General features: G+C 38.0%; 1 protein-coding gene across 1 annotated transcript in view; it reads left to right on the top strand.

The window, feature by feature from the left end:
* Nucleotides 1-25923, top strand: part of SLC9A9 (solute carrier family 9 member A9) — a 598822-nt gene that overhangs the window by 201819 nt on the left and 371080 nt on the right. The window contains exon 6 of the mRNA XM_030816700.1: nt 4453-4558. Coding sequence (XP_030672560.1) covers nt 4453-4558 — 106 coding nt within the window. The remainder of the gene's footprint in view (nt 1-4452; nt 4559-25923) is intronic.

Below are 25923 nucleotides of genomic sequence, written 5' to 3' on the forward strand. Positions count from 1 at the left end.
AATACCAAGGTTCTACACCTGTCAGGCCTGACACCGATTCAGCTGCAAAAGCTTCAGATGTTTTGGATTCTCTATGTGTCATGGACAAGTGTCATACATACTGATTTACACAGAAAACCATAGAGAGCACTCTCCAAGGGAGAGCCAGCATTTTGACAAGGCTGAATGACAACTTAGGAGGACGGGGTAGGAACTATTGTATGTTGTTGTCCTGTGACCTAGGCAGATCTTTTGCTAGGTTGCTGAGAGCTGCCACATTAAAATATCATTTGAAATTTAAATTCCTTGTAAAACACTTAGAAAATAGGGGTCACAGAGCTGCTAATGGAGATTCTAGGGAAAGGGCTGTCACTAAATCACCCTGAAGACTTGGAAGTTCTGAGAGGGCATGAAGAAAATTGGTCAGTTGAAAAGAGCAGTTTCAAAAAAAATTGTCAAACATCTAAGAGTAAACGCATTGAGATACTCATGGAGTCATGATCTGTATTTTTATCACTAGGTGTGGTTATCATCTTTGAGATGAAAAAGGATTAGTTTTGATGCTATAATAGAGTCGTAGGGGAAAAGACCCACGGTATGATGAAAAAATCAAAATATTATATCATTTTAGTGTTACAGTTTTTCTCTTACAGATTGAGAATTATCCTACGTTTGACCCTAACAGTTTTTCATGAAACTTGCATTACCTGCCTCCAAGATATTCTGCACATTTTCAACCTTCCTGTAGCCTCTAACTCATGTGTTTCTCTCCTGACACCCAGCAGATAATCTTGCTTTCCTGAAAAGGAAGGTCTCCAGACCTTGCTCCAGCAGGTTTCTCATCCTTTTTCTCTGTCTTCAGCCTCTCTTTCCTCTGGCTTCTTCTTGTCAACCTATAAATTAGATGTCTAAGACAAAGCCTCACTTAGACCTCATAGGTTATGGCTTTTTTTCTCTTCATCCTTTATCAAAAGCTTCTCACAGTGCAGTGCACACCACTGGCTCCTCACTCATTCCCCTCAAAGACCTTTGCCATTTTATGGCTGAAACTATTTTCTCAGAGATCTCCAAGGACTCAGTGGCATTTCTCAGTTATCACACTCCTCTACCATGCTTACCTAGAGGTAGGGGTGTGTGTATGTGTGTGTGTGTGTGTGTGTGTACGTGTGCATGTTCATCTACTTGAGCATAAGATCATATGTGCTTGTATCTTTTATTATCAATTTGAAAGACAAAGTGAATTTTTCTCTAGCTACAACATCAGGTAGGAAGAGGGTATGTAGAGGAGAAGGAACTCCAGGCCACAAGTGAAGCATGAAAATCTGCCACTAAAAGATGAGTGGAACTAAAGTAAGATAAAGAGAAAATGACCAAATCGTCTGATAAAATCAAAGATTTAAGAACTCGGATTGCATCTTTTCCCTTTCCTATCCACACAATGTCCACAGTGTTTTCCTCTCATGGTCCCAAGAACTCTCATTTACATGGGCATTGACTTTTAGTCCTGTCTTGGACCTAGGTTATCCTTACCAGCCTAGCAGGGTGTGGGCGGAGCTGGTATTTGCATGTCCACAGCTGTCCCAAAGATTCTCTTCTGGGGAGGTGCTGCAGAGAGTCTTGGACATTGTGTGTAAGATTGAGCCCTGCCAGGGAGCTAGTTAAATGAGTTTTTTAAAAGCCCCAAGCTCAGCAGCAGAGTGGGTGGCTAATTTCCTGACTCACCTATTTGACTCATTTGTGTTCCCAGCAAAATACTCCCTCTTGTAGGACACACTGCCTAGCTTTATTTCAAAACTATTCCATTTCTTCACAGGGTAGACAAGAATGTGCAAAGTAACAGTTTTCTCTTTTGTGTAGGACATCGTTTATAAAACGGAGTTCAGTTCTTTGTTCAAAAGGAATTGTGGGAATGTCAGAGCAGTTATGAACAAAACTGGATATTCAATTAAAAGCCTTTCCTCTTAAAAGCTCAAAGCTTTCGTTAGACAGATGTAGAGTCTTCCCCATAGGGCAGAAGGGCTCCGTGAGTGGGGAGGTGGGGTAAGGGCCTTACATTCCTTTTCCTGGGCCTAGGAAACCTCCATGGAAGTGGAGATGGGCTGCAAGTCATCTTCAGAGCTTGATGATACAAATGAACAGCTACAGAGACGAAAGTTAACAATAGAGAGGCCATGCTAGAATGTTCTAGTTAAAAAAAAGTTACTTTTATTCCACAAGATCCTAGCAAAAGGAAAATGTTGCTAACCAAACCCCATTGTAACCTTTTTGTTTTGGGTAGATGCATTGTCTTAATTCTATCCAAAAAGGAGAAAGAGATTACTTAGCAGAAGTGTTTGCTTGTTCCCTCCCACCACCTGCAACGTCTAAAGGTTGTAGCAAATGTTAACAGCTACATGCTAGTAAAAAGCAGGTCTCTGCCATTTTACCTATCATGATTAATAGGACCTATTCAGCTAGAACAATAAAATTGATTCTATGCCTGATAAAATGGGATCTAGCCAATTGTCATGTCAATTCATGGCATTTTCTTTCTTTTTCTGGATTTTGCAAAAGCTTCTTTTAAAAAACTTTTTAATTGACAAAAATTGTATATATTATGGTATACAGCATAATTTTTTGAAATATGCATATCTTGCAGAATAGCTAAATCAGGCTAATTAACATATGTATTGCCTCACATGCTTTTGTCATTATACTGAGAACACTTAAAATCTGCTCTCTTAGCAATTTTCAAGTGTACAATACATTGCTATTAAATATAGTCACATGTTGTACGATAGATCAAAATCCAGAGTCATTCCTTGCTGCCTCTCAAGCACCAACACCCACCAATTTTCCATCTCAAATATCTCTGGGGTGCTGTCACCTCTGCTGTATCCTCCTTGATGTTATCTCTTATTCGTTCACTCATTAAAGGCTTACTCTGTTGCATCACTCTGCTAAAGGCTTGTGGTACACAGAGAAGATGAGGTATTTGTGAAGTACACAGCACAGTGGTCATTGGTCTGTTAGAACCCAGGACAGTGCACATGTAAGAGTTCGGGAGCATGAATCTGGACCTCTTCCTGTCCTGGTACAACTCATCTCTTACTGAAATTATTGGGAAAGCCTCCAGCCATGTGTCCATTCTGCCCTCTGCCCTTCTGCCTGAGTTTTATTTCCAAAGTTCAGATTGTGTCATCTCTCTTATTAAAACCCTTCACGACTCTCTATTATGAAAGAACAAGCTCCAAACTTCTTAATCCTACTTATAAAACCTTCAAATTCAACTTGACTGTCTTGCTTTTATTCCCTCATAGCACTATTTTGTACAACACAGTTACTAACCTCACCACTCATGAAATAGGAAAGGAAAAACAGAATTAAAAATACCCACTCTGCCTTAAACATTTGCCATCAGTATCATTTTCAACCTCTCTCTTTCCCCCTTGGCAATTAATTCAATGGATCATTTTCCTATTGATTGCTGTTCACACTCTGCTTAACTGTTTTAAATATCAAGATATTGAATAGTTTTGATGAACACAGATAATCAGCGTGTGATTATTGACTGCCCTAATGTACTCACAGAGGCTCGATACAAGAACATGGCATATAGTAGCAGGCCATGCAGCAGGCAACCAGAAACAAATCTTCATGTCCTTTTCTTAAGGACATTGAGTATATCTTCATGGGTGAGTGTGATCTCAGGACAGAATGAGACCCAGGTGGAACCATGTCTCCCTTCACAGGAGTAGGCCATTGCAACAACATGTATTCATTCATTCATTCACTCATTCATTTGGTCACTCATGCATCAAGCAGTTACTGAATATGGTCTAATACCATGTGTCCAAAGATGAACCCCATTTCCAGGGAGCTCCCAGTCCTTTCCGTGGTAAGTTCAGGATTTGATCCAAATGCTGGGATCCAGAAAGGAGTGAGCCAGGTCTCTGCTGAGGCAGTTGAAGGGTTGGGAGGGGGACACTTGAAAGGTTCTTAAAGAACGAAAAAAATGAGTCCTTGGTAGCAAGGTGTGTGTGTGTGTGTGTGTGTGTGTGTGTGTGTGTGTGTGTGTGTATTTAAGGAATAGGAGGATGGTAGCAAGTGGACGAGAAAGGAATTGCTGCCATAGTAGAAGGAATAAAAATGCAAAGGTAGTTAAGAAACTACACAGTGTGTTTGGGAAATTATGGCAAGTTCAGTGTGACTTGAGAAAGGCAGCAAAGGGTGGGCAAAGCGGGCAGAGGGAGATGAGGCTAGAGGGTAAGCAAGGTGCAGATTGTAGGGGACTCAAATTTTATCTTTAAGCAGTAGGTAGCCAAGAGAAGCCTCTAAGCATCAGATATTTTTTGAATAAAGGTCTGGTGTTAGTATAGTTGTTGGATTTGAGAAGATGAGCATTTAATTAATGTTTTTGAGCGGTGACCATAGCCAAGGAAAACTCCATGACTGCATCCCAGCTAACCTGCATGTTTGTGTATGTCTTCCTAGTGACAGTGCTGGCCATTTTCCATGAACTGCACGTCGACCCTGACCTCTACACACTCTTGTTTGGAGAGAGTGTGTTGAATGATGCAGTGGCCATAGTCCTTACATAGTAAGTACCAGAACTTGTCCTATGTTTCTTTAACCATGTGAAATATGCTTTCACTCGTAACTTTTCTCTTATGTCATAGACATACAGGCAGTCTCTAGCTTTTTTCAAGGAATTGTTATCACAGAAAATCTCCATAATGGGCACAATTCATTAGGCATCTAATTTCTAATACTATTAATGGGTTTTATGTTTCCAGCTTATTATAAGATACTACCTAGAGGGTAACTTATTTTTCTCAGTGCATATATTTGGCTGATTCACTTAAGGTTCCTAAAATGCACATAAATGAGCTTTTCTTCATTTCAAATCAATGTCATTTAATTTTTTGCCTTATATAAGTCACTTTCCAGGCATAGACTAATAGAAACTCTTGTATTTATGGGCAGATTGGCAGATTGGAGCCAGAACCTAAGGGTCAGAATACTCTTTATTTCTCAATGCAAAGGTAATGCTATATAGGAATGCATACATCTTTAAAATATCACATGACAGATGAAACTGATGGAGCTTGAGCTCAGCACCAGTGCAATTTCCCTTTGCGCTGGAAGGATTTTAGGGTGGGGGGATGAGGGCCAGTGCTCTTCCCTTACCTCCCCTTTAGACACTTACCATTTATATTTAATAAATGCCACTTCGGTGGCTTTCACTATGTCAGAGGTCTCTTCTTGGTTTTAGATTCCGACCAACATTTTGGGCAACTGTCAGATATCCCAAAGGAAAGTCGATATCTGATAATTCAATGTGACAAAAAGATTCTATTCTGGGTGTTAATTACTTCGAATGCAGTTGAAAATGTATTGCGAAGTAACAAAAGATTGTTAAAGCCAGATCTCACAGAGGGGAGTAAGAAATGACAGAGCAGCACTACTCTTTTTTTTTCTTTCTTTTTGCCAGTTGACATTTCTTAAGGCTGCTGCCCCAAAGCTGCCAGTGAATTCAACAATTTTCAAGTGTGTCTCCAAATATACTTATATTTCACTTGGCCACAGAGAAGTGTCTTTCCTGCTTTAAAGGAAAATATCAGTGAGTGCAAATTAAGAGCAAAAGCCATGGGCAGATTCACAAATGCTAAAGGATGCTTTTAAAGAAACACCAAGAACAATTAATTAGGACATCGGAAATCCCTGTCCAAGAAATACTAGCATTAAAAGAACATTTGGAGTAAAACTCTAAAAATCTGCTGAGTTCCTCATTTTTACTTCCTGAGCTGCCAAGTTGGAAAAGGCCAAGCAAAGCAAAACCACTAAAGTGCAAATGAGCTTGGGAAAGAATCATGCCGACACAACCAGGGAAGGTTTGGCCTTTCTGCTTTCAGGACTACCATTCACAGTAGTTTTCCATTAAAAACGCAGACTCTGAGGATAAATGTTGATGCTGTTGAGCGCCAACCTGGGAGCATTTGAAATAGTCCATGTAGTATCTCCTCAGGTCAATCCATGGTTGGTATTGCAGGTGCCTCTCCTACCTCTCTACCCATGTCTTCATAATATCTTAATAAAAGAAGATGTGTTTCACACCACGGCAAGAGCTCTTCCTTTCTAGGAATGAGACGTTGCCATTCTAGCTGAAATCTCGTGCTCCTCAGCTTTGGCAATTCTGGTATCGTACAGTGATCCCAGTGAGCTCCAATGTAAAATAAAGGGTAATCCTAAGTAAAAACATTTGACTTCCAAAGCTTATATCTTTGGATATCAGCTCTTCCTTTCCATGAGCTCTGCTGAGTGTTCTATAGCGCTGCCATGTCCTGGCCCAGGCTGTCTACCAGTGCTGTCTGCTGCTCACCATTTTCTCCTTTTTGCACACTTCCATGTGCCATTCTCTTCACTTATTCTCACTTGCTCGTTTGCTTCTTAAACTTAATTTATAGCACACATACTATTCTCTTTGTACATCTATTTACACACACGTATTTCCTCTCCTTGCAATGCCTTATCTCCACACACTCTCTGCCAACCGTTTTCTGGTTCCCTTAGGAAAGCCATATTTGTGTATCATTTAAAGGTTTTCTATGACTTTCTAAAAGCTCAAACATTGTCTCTCCATTTTTCTTTCTCTTCACATTAAACCATGTATAGCACCCTGACACAACACTCTGAGTGGTATCTCGATGCCTGTGAACAAAGCTCACTCCTCCTGGGTTGCCCTCTTCAGCTTCTGGTTCTGCCTAATCAAGTCTTTCAACTCTTCCCTCAGTCTCCTTCTTTGGGAACCACCAGCTCACCAGCCCACAGGCTGAGCTTCTGCTTCACCCCTGCACAGCCTTGGATTTACATATATATTTGCCTTTCTAGATAGTAACTTTTTGAAAGCAGACTCTATGTACTTGAAGTGTGTCTCAGAAGAACAAATAAAAACCTCTTTTGTGTTTTCTCTTTCTTAGTTCCATCTTTGTGTGGTTTTGAAGTTTAAGAACAGTGATAGAGTTATTCTTGTGTCATGGGAAAAAAAGTTTTCCATTTTGATGTGAAACCCAATTATTGATGACTATAGCCCTTGGCCAAGACCCCAGAGCCCCTCTGAAATAGCCACATACTTTTATTTACCTTCCCATCTTCTGCCAGCAAACCTCCTTGCTTAAGAACCATCTTTTTCAGTTTTAGTATTTTTACACTTTTAATAGTATTGTAGCAATACTGTGCTCTAGTATTTAGCCACATTTTAGATTAAAGCAGCTTTTCTTTGCTAATATAATAGGGCTATGATTAATTATAATACTGTTTCTTTGGTTAAATATGCTCTGAATTTCAGATACCTAACATAATTAAATTTGATGGCCACAGCTCTTGTACGTAGCAGCAGGTGGAGGGTGCTATATCATGCTCTTGTGATTTAAAATGATCCAGAATTGTTTGTGCTAAAATGCAAATAACTTTATTTAACATAAAAGTTTTGAAGTTACAGCTTGTCCCTAACCCATACTATTATTTCAAGCATAAAGAGAATGTCATGCTCAAACATGTATGCATACTGCCTCACAAATGAATTCCACATGATAGATTTGCATTTCTAAATGTTATTTAATAGGCTATTGAAGGAAGGCAAAAGATATATGGAAGAGATCTCAAGGAGTGTGTGTTTTCCAATCCTGAACAAAAATCTTAATTTCAGAGGCAGCATGGTAGAGTAGAAAGAAGCCTAGGTTAAAAGTCAGAAGATCTGGTGTCAAGATTGCCACTAATTAACTGTGCAATTACTACAGTTGACAAGAAACCAACCCAAACTGAGTTAAAAAGGGAATCTGTATTAGCTGATGTAACTGAACACCAGTAATAGAAATGGCTCAGTCAAGGATCCAGTGAAATGAACAGGAATCTTTCTTCGCTCAACTTCATGTTTAGCGCCCTCTTCTGGTTACAAGATGGCTGCCAGCATTTCCCAGGGCTGTCTGTTCAGGAGATTTGACCAAAAATTTTTGTTCCACCATTCCCAGACTAAATTTTAGTACCTTTCATAGATTCTGGTGCAGTTTATCTTGGAATAATCACTATAGCCAGTAAAAGGCACAGCATTTATTGGCTCGGGTCTAAGTCACCTGTTCCATGAGTTCAAGTGTATATAATTAGCTTCATTGGAAGCACATGAGCTGAGACTGGAGCAAGGTGGAATTATCGCTCAGGTAATACTGCCATGATAAAGGAAAAGTGGATGCTGGACAGAAACACAACAAAACAAAACCTAGATCGGCGTCCTCAACCCCCAGGCTGTGGACCGGCACTGGTCTGCGGCCTATTAGGAACTGGGCTACACAGCAGGAGGTGAGCAGTGGGCCAGTGAGCAGTACTGCCTGAGCTCTGCCTCTGTCAGATCAGCGGTGGCATTAGATTCTCCTAGGAGCACAAACCCTACTGTGAACTGCGCATGTGAGGGATCTAGGTTGCGCGCTCCTTATGAGCGTCTAATGCCTGAGAATGCCTTTCATCCCGAAGCCATCTCCTCCCCCAATCCATGGAAAAATTGTCTTCCACAAAACGGTTCCCTGGTGCCGAAAAGGCTGGGGACTGCTGACCTAGATGACCACTACAGTGATATTGTATGGCCATAAACTCCCTGTGCTAATTTCTTGATCTAGAAAATGTGAGAATAGTTGTTCTATACACATTACAGAATTATTCTGAGTAATAAATAAAGTAATATGGTTGTAAAGGCCCTGTAATCTACATAGCCTGTGCTATATAAATATAAATATAGTTTCTACCCTTATTTATATCAATATCTTTCATTCTACTTACAGAGATCTCTCTGGTTTTATTAAAGTGACTAAAGATAAATCTGCTTCTAGTGAAGCATCTCTTCATAAATATGGCATTTTATGATCCAGGAAACTTAGAGAATAACCATTTTTACATGTGATTTCCTCTATTAGGAATGAATCACTTAGTTAAGACATACTGTCTAATGTTGACAAATCAAAAAATAGAGGTTGAAGTATTAATATGTTACTTAAAGTTATAAAGGTGCTCACAACCAAAACTGATATTTCTTGTGGAAGTTAAACAGAAAAAAGGAGAAAGAAAGGAAGGGAGAAGCTAACTAAAATTCTGCGTCTGGCATACTAGGAAATGAACAGATGCTATGTGGAGTTGCTAAGTCAAGAAATGAAAATGTGTGCATATTGTTAAGAGTCATAGAATAAAAATCAGAAAAATTAAGAAATAAATGGTTAAAATCAGATACCTTTGCTATATAGGATATAGGCAAAGGATGAAAAATAATTTAACTCTTTATTTTATACTCTTCTATGCTGTCTGAATGTTTGTAATGTGTCTGAATTATATTTACTTATATATTCTTCTTCAGGAGATCAAGATATCAAAAGCAGAAACTATAAAATAAAAGCCCATTTGTTTGATGGCAATAGAGTCAAGCAATCCTAGCAGGTGAAACCCACTACAAAAATTTCAATGAGGAATGATAAACCAAGGGAAGCATTTTCAACACACATGTTGATCAGTTAATAGTCTTTGTAATATACATGATGAATTGTTAATCTCATCACTATACCTAATTCATTATTTACGTTACCTTGGGCAAGTTACTCAATCCCCCTGCACCTTGGCAGCCTCATTCGTAAAATAAAGACAGTAATAGCACTTACCTCACAGGATGGGATTAAACATAAAACACCTAAATCAGGGCCTGGTGCATCATGCTCAATACACATTAAATGTTAGCTGTTGCTGTTACTCCTATCATCAAAGACCAATAATAAAAGGTAAGCATAATAGAAAAATGCACAATTGATATAAATAGTTAATAAACAAAAGAAGAAACATAAATGGACAACAGCTATACTAAATAAGATCAGCTTCACTAATAATGAAGTAACACAAATTAAACCAACAATGGAGTATTATTTTTACCTGGCAAATATTTAAATCTTCAGGAATCAAAAAAGAATAATCATATTTGGAGTAAGTCAGGGTTTGGGAATTGAGAACCCTCCTATATGACTGGTGAAAAGGGAAAGTGATAAAACTTTTACAAAGGCAGTATTTACTGAGTCATTAGAATTTGTGAATCATTTGATCCAGCAATTTTGTTTCTAGAAATTTATTCTAAGAAGTAATTATGAGCATGTGCAATAGTCTGTCCATGGAGATGAGTGCCTTGATTTGAGCAAGAAGTTGTGCACAATGGTTACTAGTTGGTTGAGTGAATTATAATATATTAATATCATGGAACCCTATGAAGTCATTTAAAAAATGATAAAGAAAAAATATATTGATGGGAAAAGATATTCACAATACATTTTTAAGTAAATAGGAAATTTAATATATAATATTTATATTTAATAACTATTAAATAAGAAAATTTAATATATAATAAGATCTAGCTTGGTTAAAAACTCACAGCCAAATTTGTATGTGCAAATGCACCTAAAATTATATATTATATATACTAACATATATTATATGTATTATATATGAATATAATTATATATTATTAAATTTTATATTTTTTATTATACCTGTATATATAAATAACATATAACATTTGTATTATTTATATATAAGTTACATGGAGTCAGAAGTGTTATGTGGAATCACAAGTGATTTTTATTTTTTTTCTTTTGGCTTGCATATATTTACCAAAATAGAGCAAACTACTTATGATAGACTCTGGTCCCAAAAATCTCCATTAACATACTTAATAATTGGCAACATTCATTTAAGTGCAGACTGCACAGAGGTAGAAGTCTGAAATTCTTTTTCTACCCATGATGGAAGAGAAAGAGGATGTTGGATGTTTTGGGCCATTTATCTGCAAAACAGAAATACTGCCATTATTGTACTGAAACCTACTTGTAAAATAATTCCATAGTATGCAAATGCCTCCAGGTTTTCTTAGAGATAAAATAAGTATCTCATTAAACAGCTGACTCTTGAATGACAATAAATACATACTAGATGTCTTTATTCCCTGTTAAGTAACTGCTTATAAGGAAATTCGATGTCGTCGATTATTTAAAAAGATGAAGAAATGGAGCACCAATTTTGTCTTTTTAAATGAGACTGTTATGCTGCTAGATAATGTCATTTAAAGTGTGATACCAGTGAATGCTTGGCACTTTGGCATTTTGAAAGACTACATTTCTTACCGCCCATGTGTCTTAAGGGAAATTTAATATGGAAGGTAATTGGATGGCTATGAGACTCAAGCAACCATGGAAGGGAGGGGAACCTTGAACTATCATCCAACCATTCAAGAGAAACGTACTGAGGATCGGTATGTGCCAGACATTATGCCAAGTGTTGGTGACATAGATTGGATGGGCATAGCCACTCATCTTGGCCCTCAGTAACTCCTCACTGAAGTAGGCAAACAGTATCTATAGAGGGATTTAATATGCGTAACAAAACCTCACCCTAGAAATCATCTCAGAAAATAGCTTACATGTATAGGGTTTGGTTATAAAAATATGTTCCCAAAATAATTCCATTTTTTCTCTTGGTAACGTCATCTTGAAGTAGATTTCAAGTTCCTTAAAGGCAAATTTTCTCCATCCCTCACAACACATAGGCAATTATTTGGTAGGTTCTCCAAATAATTCAACTACTGAATGAATGAGTTCATAGACCCCTTCAGAAGCAGATGGAGAGACGTTTTATAATACTAATCGTTAAAAGCTATTCCAGAGATAGATATTTAATGTTCGTTCTGCTTCTTCCAACTATTTGAAAAGCCTTGTTAGAAACCCTCATTAGTGCTCCTCCAATTTGAGCCATAGTTGTAAACACAGAGGTGATAAGAAGCTGTCCCCTTTTGATCAGAATGAACTGAAACTGTTATCACAACCAGAGGTATATTTCTCATGAATCTGCTTAACTTAAAAACAAGTTTCTTATATCTTGACACATCTTTCTGAAGGTAATTCACTTTGATATTTGCCTTGAAAACTGATAATCGGCATGAAACTCATTTATTTTGATGCCTGTCTAGATACTGGGGTGATACATAATTAAAAAAAAAAAAAAAAAGGTATGGCCGTTTTTGCTTAAGGACCCTGTCCTGGGAGTCTATTTCATGCTGACTTCATTGTTCAGACACCAGGTGGCATCACATGGCAGGAATGGCAAGGCCACCCTGGGATCTTTAAACAGAGGCTGGGAAGCAGTGCTCAGCTAAATTCCAGCTTTAAGTCGTGTGCTCGGTGTGCTGCCCACACCCCTGCCTGCTGCTGCTGTCTTGTTTGTTTTTTTCTCATTCCTGTTCCCCGGCTCCTGACTCTGGCATCTCCCCTACCCTACCTCTTAATGTCCCTGTTCAGATTACTTGGACTTGACCTTGATTATATTCTGTGACTCTGTCTTTTGTCTCTCAGATGAGATCTGACATTCACTGGCAGCGTCTCCAGAACTCAACCCCATAACTTAGAACTTGCTTTGCTAGTGTCAAGTCCTGCGTGACAAATTGGCCTACCAAAACTAAATAAAAGAAATCCGTGTTGACGGTTTCTTATCTCAGTTCCAATGTACTTTAATTTATTGGTGTATAAGTCAGATGCAGGTGATGAGAGTGACAGAAACCCAATTCAAATTAGCTTCAGCAAAATTTGCCCATTGGCCTGTTTAACAGGGATTGAGCTGACTCTGGACATGCCAGGCTTAAGACTTCAAACATGGTTGTCTATCCGTTCTTTTTCTCTCTTGGCCCCGATTGCCTCTGAGTGCTAGCCTCATTCTTTCATGGTACAGATAGATGGCTTAGTCTAGAAAGCAGGAGAAGGTGACTAATGGCATCTCCAGGCTCACTTTTTTTTTTTTTTTTTAGCTCAAAATAACATTTCGTTCTCCCAATATTTGCATATCAGTCACAAAGACTCTGTTTGCCTCTGCTTGTATCGGAAGATCACCCGTAAGCCAATCACATAATACTCTAAGGGAATTAAACAAGGTAACTGGTCAGATCCGAGTCACATTCCCATCCCTGTGACCAGTGACATGGAATCCATTATTGGAAGAATGTGGTTGGAGGACAAATAAGAATAATAACAACCATATTTCATGATCCTAGAATGTTCAGAACATGGTGGATTAAAATGATAGGTCCTATGCACTAAAAACTCAAAGAAAGGCTTTATTTTAAAAAGCGAACATTACTAAATGTAGAGTTGATTTTGAAGGAGAGAAAAGGAAATTCTCCAAGGGTGAGAAACAAGAGAAAAATCACAGCAAGAGTGGGAAGCTGCCACTGTCAGCGGCCATGTGATTTTATATAGCATATACTGCCCAGAGGTTTTGGAGCTGGAATCCCATTTCCATGTGGAAATCAGAACCCTGTCTAAAGGTTCACTCATGGTAATACAACTTGAGCAAAGCTCTTTGAATAGGGCCTGCAATTTCAAAGTGTTCCTTCAGTCACATAGGCTGTGTAGAGCAGCCTTAAGAAATAGCGACGAAACTTGCCATCTATCTGGAATTTGAGAAATCAAAATCCCTAGCCTGGACAGTTGTGATACAGGAAATGTAAGCCAATAAATTAACATGGAGAGTTTTCAGGACTATTGAAACAACTGTCCCAGCCGTATCCCCTCTTCCTATTTCCAAATACACTGAAACCGCCCTGGGGTGATACTTTCACATCCCAGATACATAGAAATCCCACTTAAAAAACATAATCTTTTCTGAAAATGAGCTCACAATACAAAATGTACAGGCCGCAAAAAGAGTAACTCCACCATGCTGAGCAAAGGAAGGAAAGAAAGGAGATAAACAAAAGTAAATCAGAAGAACAAGCACCCTACGGAACTAAACAAAAAATTACAAAAATATGAGAAAGATTATCAAATGAGCACACTAAAGAGACTAAAGAGGTAAATGGTGGAGTGGGGAAAAATTAGAAAAGAATGGTATAATAGGAAAAAAAGAACCTTTCAAAATGAAAAGTGTAAATATTGACATTAAAAACTAAAGGGAATGACATAAATGTCATATTAAACCCACCGATGAAACAATATAAAGTTGACAAATGGCCCAGCATGTAGTACAGATAAAAAATATGAAAGGCTAGTTAAGAGATATGGAGGATAGCACTTTTTAAAAATCCAGAATTCATCAATAAAAATTTCAAAGGGACAAACTAAAGAGAACTGAATTGTGGCAATATTTTGAAGGGATAATGGTTGATAATTTTCCAAAATTAAAGAGAGAAATTGAAGCATCACATTATATCTAGAGCTGGATAAATTAACACTAATTCACATTCAAATACATTGCAGGTTTTAGGTTTATTTTGTTGTGTTTTTAATTTTAAAGAGTCTATTTGAGCCACAGAGATTCGTGAATCAGGCAGCTCCAGACCTCAAGTGGTTGAGCCTCTACCTAGAGGAGGGGAAAAGATTTATTAGATATTTGAGGAAGCAAGACAAAGAAAATATTTGATTGATCATTGTTGTGAAATGTGAGATCATCAAAGAGAAAGAAGAAATTTTAAAAGCAACCAGAGAGGAGAGATGGTTTATTTCCCATAAGGATTACTTACACTTACCTCCAATTTGGATGGCAATAGTTTTCTCATTGGCAACAATAGCTGCTTAGCTGCTAGAGGATAGAGGAATAATGGGTTCAAAGTATTGCAGGAAATTTATTGACAGCCCAGGTTCTAAATTCAACTAAAATGTCATTTAAGAGTAAGATTAAATACATTTTCAGGTACTTCATCACTCATCAAGGATAGAACTTCTGAAGAATATTATTGAGTAGAAATAGGAAACTAAACTCAGAATAAGGGAGAAGCAAGGAGAATTGAGCAGAGAAATTGGTAGAAACATTCATAAATCTAATAAGGAATGACTATGACAATAATAGTGATGATAGTTAATGGGAGTGGTGGGCAAAATAACTTAGAAACAATTACTCATAATCCACTATAATATTCAAAGACGGGGGACACTGAATGGTCATAGAGGGAGAAATAATGTGTATAGAGAAAGTGGGGGAAAGGTGGAGACACAGCAAAAGACCTGTTTATTAGAGCAATGCAATTTTCACTCCAATAGCTACCTTCACCAGAATGCTTCTCAAAATGATGCAAAAGACTGCGATAACAGGCCGGGCGCGGTGGCTCACACCTGTAATCCCAGCACTTCGGGAGGCCGAGGTGGGCGGATCATGAGGTCAGGAGATTGAGACCATCCTGGCTAACACGGTGAAACCCCGTCTCTACTAAAAATACAAAAAATTAGCCAGGCGTGGTGGCGGGCGCCTGTAGTCCCAGCTACTCAGGAGGCTGAAGCAGGAGAATGGCGTGAACCCGGGAGGTGGAGCTTGCAGTGAGCCGAGATTGCGCCACTGCACTCCAGCCTGGGTGACAGAGCGAGACTCTGTCTCAAAAACAAGCAAACAAAAAAAAAAAAACTGACAACAGATAATCCTTTTTAATTTGGTAAGGAAATGCTGAAAGCAATTTATACCTGCTATGAGACTGTAGGTAGCCCTTAACAATTTCAGACTGTGCAAAAAATACCTATTTATTAGGAAACTGGTAAAGTATCTTCCTCGGGGCCCCTCCATTTTTCTCTCCAGAATTTTAGGCTCTCTGTGGCTTTGGTGTTTCCAATCGTGGACATGTCATGTTCTCTCTGGAAGCTCTCCTTCATCTTTCACTTTGTCTTCCTGGTTTCTCTTACTCTGTTCTGACATTCTCGTGTTCTCATTGTCAGATTTACAACCCACCTAGGAATCCACCTGTTCAGTTCTCTCCAGTTTCTGGGGAGAAGTTATCTCTGTGGGTGGTACACAAGGGACATTTTCTGCCATATCAGCTCTTGTTATACTGTGTAATGGAGATGCTCTAAAAATCTTTCTTTATGTGCACAGAGGACTTTGAGATGATTTTTCTAGGCAACAAATCAGTTTTATTTTGTTTTGTTTTTGAGGCAAGGTCTCACTCTGTTGCCCAGGCTGTAATGCAGTGGCATGATCTCAGCTCACTGCAACCTCCACCTCCCAGGTTCAAGGGATCCTCCCACCTCAGCCTCCTGAGTAGCTAGGACCACAGACCACACCAGGCTAATTTTTGTATTTTTTGTAAATACGGGGTTTCACCATGTTGCTTAGGCTGGTCTGGAATTCCTAGGCTCAAACAATTGTCCCACCTTGGCCTCCCAAAGTGCTGGGATTACAGGCGTGAGCCACCATGCCTGGCCTAAAGCCAGTTTTGAGAGAAAATTGGAGGAAGTAATTCTGTCTTCTGCTATATATCATCACTCAGTCATAGTAGCTCTTCATTCATTTTATCCCATTGTTTGAAATGTTATCTCTCTAGTTTGGAGTGCCCAGTGATGTTTTCTAGTCTGGGCCCAATATAGCCAGCCATGTACTAAGAGAATGACGTGCACTAAATACAATACACATGAGGCAGAAGTGGAACCAAGGTGCTGACATAATAAACTAAGAAATTACAGGGCTGGGCACAGTGGCTCACGCCTGTAATCCCAGCACTTTGGGAGGCCAAGGCGGGTGGATCACGAGGTCAGGAGATTGAGATTGTCCTGGCTAACACGGTGAAACTGCGTCTCTACTAAAAATACAAAAAATTAGCTGGGCGTGGTGGCTGGCACCTGTAGTCCCAGCTAATTGGGAGGCTGAGGCAGGAGAATGGCTTGAATCCGGGAGGCGGAGCTTGCAGTGAGCCAAGATTGCGCCACTGCACTCCAGCCTGGGTGACAGAGTGAGACTCCATCTCAAAAAAAAAAAAAAAAAAAAGGGAATTACTGACCCAGAGACCAGAGTATCCATGCTGGTATGATCAGTTCATTTTCTTTCTATCGTCAAGGTACTTAAGAAAATAAATTGTAATCAGCATCCACTTTATTAATTCACCACAGAAAATTACTGTCATCAGGATTTCAAGTACCCCAAACACCACATGATAAAAGCAGGCTTTCCCATAGGCAGGCCTGCATATGAAAGCAAATAATATCAGAGTGTTGTATGGTAAACATAGGGACAGATGAAGGGTGTCAAATGTTTATCCTCATCCTTCACACAAAAGCTGTTGTTTATCCAATGGGTCTTTGAAATTTTGAAGTGCTTGGTAATGACCTCCTAAATCCATACCAACATTCAGGATAATTAAAAACTGCTCACTTTTAGTAAGATGATAAAATTTGGCCCTCTCAATACTACACAAAGCTGGGAAGAAGACTAGCAGTGTTTGATTCTGTGATTCTTTTGTGACTACCCAATCCCTTTTCTAATTGATACAGTATAATCTTGTCATGATGCATCAGTGTCATTTGTCTCTAATGTCCTTTAATATCTGGTCAGGGGTTGATAGTGATTCCCTCTCATTCCCTCTGTTGTAACCAGTGGCATGAATGCCCACGCTAGTGCCTACTAACAGATGGTAGTTGATAGCTAGGCATCAGGCTGTCTATGAGAAGAACCAATCTTGACTTCTGCCTCATGCAAGGAAAGATTTCCAAAGGTTGCCACACTCGCTTCTAATAACATAATCTAAAATACTGCATACTAAGCTTTTGGGTCAGAACTCAAGAGTTAAAGGAAGCTATGGCTCTCACTTCAGGGGGTGGAGGGTAGGTGCAGCTAAACAAAAAGACAAAACTCTATAAATAGTTTTGGGTCTCTGAATTAAGAATTTTTCATCCGAAGACATATTTTCTTTCTAATACACTTAAACCTGACTTCTCATTCTGAACAACCAAGAAAATGTCTTTTATTTCAGGTGACCAAGTCTGAATTTTTTCTAAGAAAAAACTTTCCAGAGAACAAGGGGCCAAATCAATATGCAATAATAATTTTGGTCTAAACTAAAAGCTCTCTCTTGGCCTGGAGAATATAATCTGTTCATATTACTTGAGCTTTGTAATGAATTTACATGACAGGCTTATTACCAGTTTTATGTGGGCTCTGCCTTACTGGGGCATGGGATGCTTAGGGAATCTGATTAAAACCTTGGGAAAGAGCAGCTGTTCAGCAATAGAGGGTGAACTCGGGGCCCATTTTTCTGTGCCTGACTGCAGGGCCTGACACCCTTGCCAGCTATTGAAGATAAATGAACTGTCTTTGAATGTCTAGCTCCCTTGTTAATAGCTTTAAAATATTGGTTGTTTATGGGAAAGAAGTCAGGAGCTCTTATCAATTTTCCTGCCCCAGGGGTCCTCAAATATATCACTTTTCCCATTGCCAGAATGGCAGGCAGTATTGAAGGAAAAAGGAGGAAATTCTTTCACCATTAAGATGTTCTTCATGGATTAACAGCAAGAGTTTCTCATTTCAAAAGTTAGAGTGAATGCCCACTAAATTATTAGATGAAATAACTCACATAGAATTTAGACTCCCCTCTTCCTGGCATTATCCTGCAGTATCAGAATCATACTGTAGTTTTATCTGTTTTTTCTAAAGGCAATTAATTCAAATTGGATATATGAAAGTCAAATTCTAAAATCTGTGCCAAATAGCTTATTTTCAGAATGGCAGTTAAATGGTCAAATTTGATCTAATGACATTAAGGTAAGCATGCTATATTTTGGGCCATTAAATTAAATTCTTACCCTAATATGTTTTGAGGTTTATCGTTTTTCATTTTTACCCCCATTCCCATTCTCACCTGCCTACTTTGCTTTTTATGGAGCTCAGAAAATCTTGGCAGAGTTAATTCTTACTTATGTAACAGTTGACTATTTTAAATTTTCAGACATTGTTTATTGTTCTTATAGTTGTTCACTTTTAGCCTTTTCATTAGCATATTTATAAGAAAAAGTTAGGAAAAGTAGAAAAATATATGCATGTATGCAGTTGACTTTCTTTTCATTAGTAATTCTAATAAAAGTTTTCATGGAAAAACTTTAATCTTAGAACATACCTCAGATGTGGAAAATGTGAGTTTTACTTCTCCATGGAGAAGTAAAGGTTGGGTTGGCAGTCTGGATTCTGACTTTATTATTTACTAATTTTATACCAATGAGCAAGTCAGTCAACCTCTTTAAGTTGGTTTTCTCATTTCATCAAGATGGCAGCTTTAGTATACATATCTATTCTCACCTTTAAAAAATAAAAACCTGTTGAGATTTTAGATGTGAGTTACACTAAAGCTATAGATTATGAAAGCAAATAAGATCAACTTTAAGGGGAAACAACATTATAGAAAACTAAAGCCCAAAACATATATACTTACTAAGGTGTATATAATGGCTATTATATCTACAAAACAGGGATAAGCTGAAATTTGAAATATAAATCATAGAAATTCAAAATAGGAAAATCCATATTTCTCAAAGCCTTTGTTCAGTTTTTACATTCTTTTTGCTTTATTTTTGTCTGACTGGGTTAATTTAAAAGATATGTATTCAAGCTTTGAAATTTTTCTGCTTTGTCTAATCTATTGTTAAAGCTTTCAACTGTATTTTGTAATTCCTTCTGTAAATTTTTCGTTTCCAGAGTTTTGTGCTTTCTTTAAATATCTATCTCTGTAGTAAATTTTTCATTCATATCTTGAATTGTTTTTCAGATTTCTTTGTATTGGTTTTCAACTTTCCCTTGGATCTCATTGAACTCCCTTATGATCCATATTTTGAATTCTTTATCTGTCATTTTAGAATTTTCGTTTTGGTTAAGATCCATCACTAGAGAGCTAGTGTGATCCTTGAGGGGTGTTACAACACTGTTTTTTCATGGTGCCAGAATTCTTACATTGGTTCCTTCTCTTCTGGAGAAACTGTCACTTCTAATTTTTGAATTTACATTCATTTTAATGGGACTTTATTTTTCCCCTTGAAGGTGTGACTGTTGGGTAGGGTCATTTGGCTTTGCTAATTTGTGATCTTGGGGTGGGGGCTAAGGCTCCATATGAATTCCTTGGTTATAGATAGCCTTAGTGTAGTGGCTTGCTCAAATGCTGCTTGTTTGTAGGTTTTAGTAGTGGTGTACTCTGCATGTTGTCAGGCTCACCATCTCCTGCAGAGATGGGGAAGTAGAGGTCTCAGGAGATTATCTCATTCCCCAGTGCTTTGCACCTCTGTCTATTCTCACTTATAAATGGGAGCTAAATAATGGGTACACATGGACATAAAGAGTGGAATAATAAACATTAGAGACTCCAAAAGGTGGAAGGGTGGAAGGTGATGAGGCTGAAAAATTACCTGTTAGGTACAATGTTCACCATTTGGGTGATGGATACACTAAAAGCCCAGGCTTCACAACTATGCAATATACACATGTAATAAATCTGCACTTGTACCCCCTAAATCTATAAAAATATTAAAAAATTTAAAACTGGGAAAATCAAAATAAAATACTTAATAGATGAGCTGATATGATTGTCTACTTAGAAAATACAAGAGACTTAAATGGCAAAATATTAGAGAAATCAGAAATCTGGCTAGACAGATGATTGACAGACAAAAATCAATAGCTTTCCAGGACTTCAGCAACAATTAATGATAACATGTCATGGAAAATAGTTTTATTCATAATCGCATCTTAAAAATCTGACATAATTAGAAAAACATTAAATAATAAATGTACAAGATATCCGAGAAGAAAAATTTTAAATTTAGTAAAGGACCAAAAAGACACCACAAACAATAAGGAGACCTGCTATGAGATAGGATGACAAGATTCAAAAGCCAATTCTCCCACAAGTAAACTGTATCTTCAGTGTAAACTCACTTCTAAAATCACAGCATATATTTTTAAGCCGATTCTACAGATCGCATGGAGCTTCTGCTTAAGACAGCAGGATAAAATAGTTTTATTCTACTAGACTCCCTGAAAACAAACTAAAACTAAGAAAAACACTGAAAAATAGAGAGGAAAAAAATAGCCCTTGAAACAGGAAAGTATTCACAACTCCAAACTATAAACTATGAAATATTTAAGTATGAAGTATTGCTGCTGAATAATGTGAAATCTTAAACAAGAGATGGCAAGATGCTGAGCCAAGTCTGTTTCTCTCGAACCTGATAGCACATCATACTACTGAAAAGAGCATCCAATATTGTGTTGTTTAGAGCACAGTTAAGATCAGGTAGATGGGTCAGGGGAAAATGGAGGAAATAGTCTGACCCCTCAAAACAGCAGCCAAATAGAAATCATGCTGACACATTCTGGTTTCCTAGCCAAGGACTCTGCTGGAGGTTATTTGTATGGAAGAAGAGAAGTTTTCAAATTAAAACATAATTCATCCGCAACTTCGGGGGTTTTTCTCTATGCCACCTCAATTTGAATGCCATAAACTACAAAAAGATGTATTCCCAATAGCAAGGAAATAACAGATTTGGTGACAGATGCTTGAGACAGCCTGTGGCAGTTTTAAAACATAGCCCCCAAATTCATTGACACTCCTATCCAGAAATGGGTCTATGCCCCACCTTCAATGTAAAGAGTACAGAAGGGATGCTGTCCCAGTTTCCAGGTCCAGGCCTTTAGTAACTAGCAGCTTCCACTTCCTCTCGCTTAGAGAACTTACTCTTGGAACCCAGCCACCTTGCTGTGAGGAAGCCAAATCAGTCTGTGGAGAGTTCCACCTGGAGAGGGAGCGACAGCCAGCGAGACTTGCCAGACATGTGGGCGATCCATCTTTAAAGTGGATCCTGCAATCCCATTCAAGCTGCCCCAGCTGATACCACGTGGAGCAGAAATGAGCTGGACCCACTGCACCCTGCCCAATTTGCAGAAATGTGAACAAAATAACTGCTTGTTATTTTAAGCCACTCAGTTGTGGGGTGGTTTGCTCTGCAACAATAGATAACCAGGACAAAACCCAAATTAAAACAGCAGTGAGCCTCAGCTTACTCTACCCTATTTCACCCCTTTCCCTGTACTATTATTTAAATAATAGTCAGGCTTTTAAAAAGATGAGTTATAATCAAAAAGGAGGGAGTAGTACATATTCATTAAAACTGCAAAGTAATTTTTTATAAATAATGGAGGGAATTTAAGCCAAAGAAGAGCCCACAATCCCCAAACAAATATATCAAAGTATTTCAGAAAAATTGTAGACAAAGAGTTCTCCATTATTCTGAAGGACTTGCAGAAAATATGGATCTCTCTGTCTCTTTCTATATGTGTGCGTGTGTGCATACGTGTGTGTGTGTAAAGCAATAAACATTAAGCAGATGCTCCTAAGTATCAAGCAAACAAAAATGTTCAGAGAAAAGATTCAAAATTTTATAGAAGAGATGTAAAATAATTAAGGGAGATTAAAAGTGTGCTGGCAATACTCAGGGAAAAAGTTGGAGAGATAAATAAAATCACTAAAAAGACAAAAGACATTCTAGAAGCCACAAAAATACAATGAACTTCACTGAAAATATTGTTAAATACATAGAAGACGCATTTGGGGAAATAACACAAAACAAAGTAGAAAAGAACAAAGATATAATGACTCCAGAGAATATGACAGAAATGAATGACAGATAGTTGGATGGTTTTGAAGAAGAAAACACTTGGAAAAATATCATAAGAACATGGTGTAAAACAATATTCTCCTGAAACAATGTAATAAATAGATAGACATAAAGGACCCACTAGATTCCAGGAAAGTTTCATTTGGAATCATCAACAGCATAAGATAATCTGAAAAAGTTACTGAATTTCAAGCTTAAAGAAAGGATTATGGGAGCACATAGGCAGAAAATTCAAGTCACTTACAAGAGCAGAAATAATCAGGTTGGCCTTCGACTTGACCACAGTGACATTCAATTTCAGAAGATGGAAAGGCAGCACATTTTCACTTCTGAGGGAAAGAATGTGAAACCCAAGCCAAATTGTTCTTCCAATATAAAGGCAACAGATTGAGTGTTTTAATAAATAGTGTGGGGCAATGGGCTATTCCTTTGGGAGAAAAGTTAAATGCCTAATTCACATCATTCCTAAAATGAAACTAGAAGGATTACAGAGCTAAATGTTAAGAAAAACTACGAAAACATTGGAAGCATGTTTTAGAATTTTAGAATATTAATACTCTTCCTAAATAAAATTCAAATCCTAGAAACAATAAAGAAATAGATAGTATTTTATAGATCTTGTGTGTGTATAGCTATAGATATGTTCAATGTTTTCAAGAATATTTTTGCCAGTAACAGCCAAAATTTTAAATGTGCTCAGTGAAGGTACTTCTAGCAATCTACCTTACAAAATATTTGCTTACATCAACAAAGGTATTTATACATTGTATCATTGTAATAACAAAAAATGTAAATAGTCAAAATGTCTATTTATAAGAAAGATTAAATATATTGTGCTACATACAAACAATGGCACAATTTGGAGCCTTAAAAAAATCTATGGCCTGAAAAAACCTCTAAGACATTTTAAGTTAAAAAATGAAGTTTCCGAAAATATATAGTGTATAATAGTATTTACATAAAAATTATACCTGTATAGCAATGCATATAAATGTAAGTAAAATGATTTTTACTCTATATACTTTTGCATTGCCTTAATCTTTAAGGCAGAAAATACATTACTATTTTGCTTCTGGAATAAAAATGGTTTAAGAAATAAATGTACTTTTTTTTTTTTTTTTTTTTTTTTGAGACGGAGTCTCGCTCTGTCGCCCAGGCTGGAGTGCAGTGGTGTGATCTTGGCTCACTGCAAGCTCCGCCTCCCAGGTTCACGCCATTCTCCTGCCTTGGCCTCTCTGAGTAGCTGGGACTACAGGCGCCCGCCACCACGCCCGGCTAATTTTTTTTTTTGTATTTTTAGTAGAGACGGGGTTTCACTGTGGTCTTGATCTCCTGACCTTGTGATCCGCCCGCCTCGGCCTCCCAAAGTGCTGGGAATGCAAGCGTGAGCCACCGCGCCCGGCCAATAAATGCATTTTTAATTGGAATGAAATTATCTCCCTGCTCACCTAATAGGTGTTGTAAGTTGTATTTATGCTGTATCCTGATCACCTATAACTGGCATAATAGTTGGCCACTTATTGTTAGTAGGTCTCTATCTCGTAACGCATGCATGCATGGATAGGAACATAGTAAGAGTCCAATGAAGCGATGTTTGTAAAAGGCATAAGGTATTTGTGTGACAGCAAAACTTGACTTTAAATGATGAGAGTAAAACTCTAGGAATGCATGTGTCTCTGATGCCAGGACAATTGACTGAAAAGTGAAATCTTTGGCCAAGCAACCAGTTGTTTAACTGATTAGTTCGGTGACTTGGAACAGGATAGGCCTAACCAGACCTGCCGGAGCCCTAATATCCCTGCTCAGAATTGTGTCCATGTTTGTGGAACAGTTACATCCATCTCCCAAACCATAGGAATAGCTTATCACATCAGACAAATATGAGATTTATCACTTAACGTGTGGACTTCCAAAAATATAATGAAACTTTCCTCTAGCTGCAACCCAAACCTCAAATTTATCATTTATATTATTTTTTCTTTAAGTTCCAAATTATTAACCGTGTAATAATGTTCAAGAGGTATTCAATTTATATGTACCATAAACTTGTCTCAGGAAAATAAATTTCCATAAAATCAAAATTTATCGTTGGGGTGAAAGATCTAAGAATTTTGGGGGTCAGTTGGGTAATGTTACTGTGTGGTGGTCCTGGATACAAGACAAGAAGTGATGGGGTCAGTAGGTAAGTGGAGGGTACATGCCCTCAAAAAGTGTCTCAGGTTCAATTTTTATTTTAAACCATGTGATGGCCAAACCTAATTGGATATGGCCAGTTGTGACCCCCAGGCTTAATTGCTATAAACTCTCCATTCCATTAGAATCTTTTCATTGTGACCCCCATCCCAGGCCACTCTCCTTTCCACCTTTACTCTTTTGTGCCTGCTGTTTTGTCAACCGGAAATTCCCTCTAAGTCATCTGCCATCCAAATGGCAATCATTTTGCAAAGCTGAGATCATATTCTACCTTTTGGGCAAACACTCTCAAGAACTTGCCAGCCACTGATTTTCTCCCCTCAATCCCCAGAGAATGCTTTATTTGGAACCATTGACTCTCAAAGTGAGACAAGGAGTTAAAGGTCTGTAATCCAGTCACAGATATAAATGATATCCAATATGATCGCATGAGGTTGCTCTGCTTAGATCTGATGATCTCAGGAGAAGGCAGGCAGTTGAGGAGCAACAAGTTCTTCCTTCCACTCATCTCTTGCCTGCTTCGCTATATCTTCAAGTCATTGGTTCTGGTCCAGCCTATGGGAATCATAGAGTCAGGAGCAGCCTATGTATTGTTGTGCCTGCCCAGTATTGACTAGCGAAGTGTTTTTTAGAAAAATATAAATTTATTGTCCAAATTTTAAAAAATCAAGAGAACTAGCATAAAAATCCAGATTTCTAGTTTCTTTTGAAAAAACTGGAAGATGTAGGAATATTGAGAGAGTGTAGACACATCTCCTCTAACAACAGTTAGGCTGGCATTAAGAAGCGGCTATCCCTCCCCTTAACCCAGGCACAACACCTCCAAACTGACCCTAGGGACCATTTGCTGTGGGGTATTGAGTTTGAACAGTGGCTTTTTATGAAAGAGATAAGAGGAAAGGCAATATGTTTTGTGCTCATGTCTCTATCAAGGAAGGAAATGTGAAAGAGACTTTCCTCACTCCTGTGGAAATTTGAATTTGTCACCTGTAATATTGAACAAGAGTACCCTCTCCTTGCTATGAAAGCCGTTTGAATAATAAAAAAAGTAAAACTATCAAAAAGAATTAAATGTTGTCTCCCCTGCAAGTTCCTTCTTCAGTTCTGTATAAGATATAGTTCTGATTCCCTTCATCATTGTAGTTGCTCTCCTGTGAACAAGTTTACTTCTATATTCTCAAAAGTGCATTCGAATTTTTGACCCAAATGCAGGGATTATTTTTAATCCCTACTAAGTTTTGTTTGGATTTATGCAAGGCACTTGGCCTCTCATCAGTAACTTGTGGACTAATTTGAAGGA

Source organism: Nomascus leucogenys, chromosome 8 (genome assembly GCF_006542625.1).
Source record: "Nomascus leucogenys isolate Asia chromosome 8, Asia_NLE_v1, whole genome shotgun sequence".
Classification (NCBI taxonomy): Eukaryota; Metazoa; Chordata; class Mammalia; order Primates; family Hylobatidae; genus Nomascus; species Nomascus leucogenys.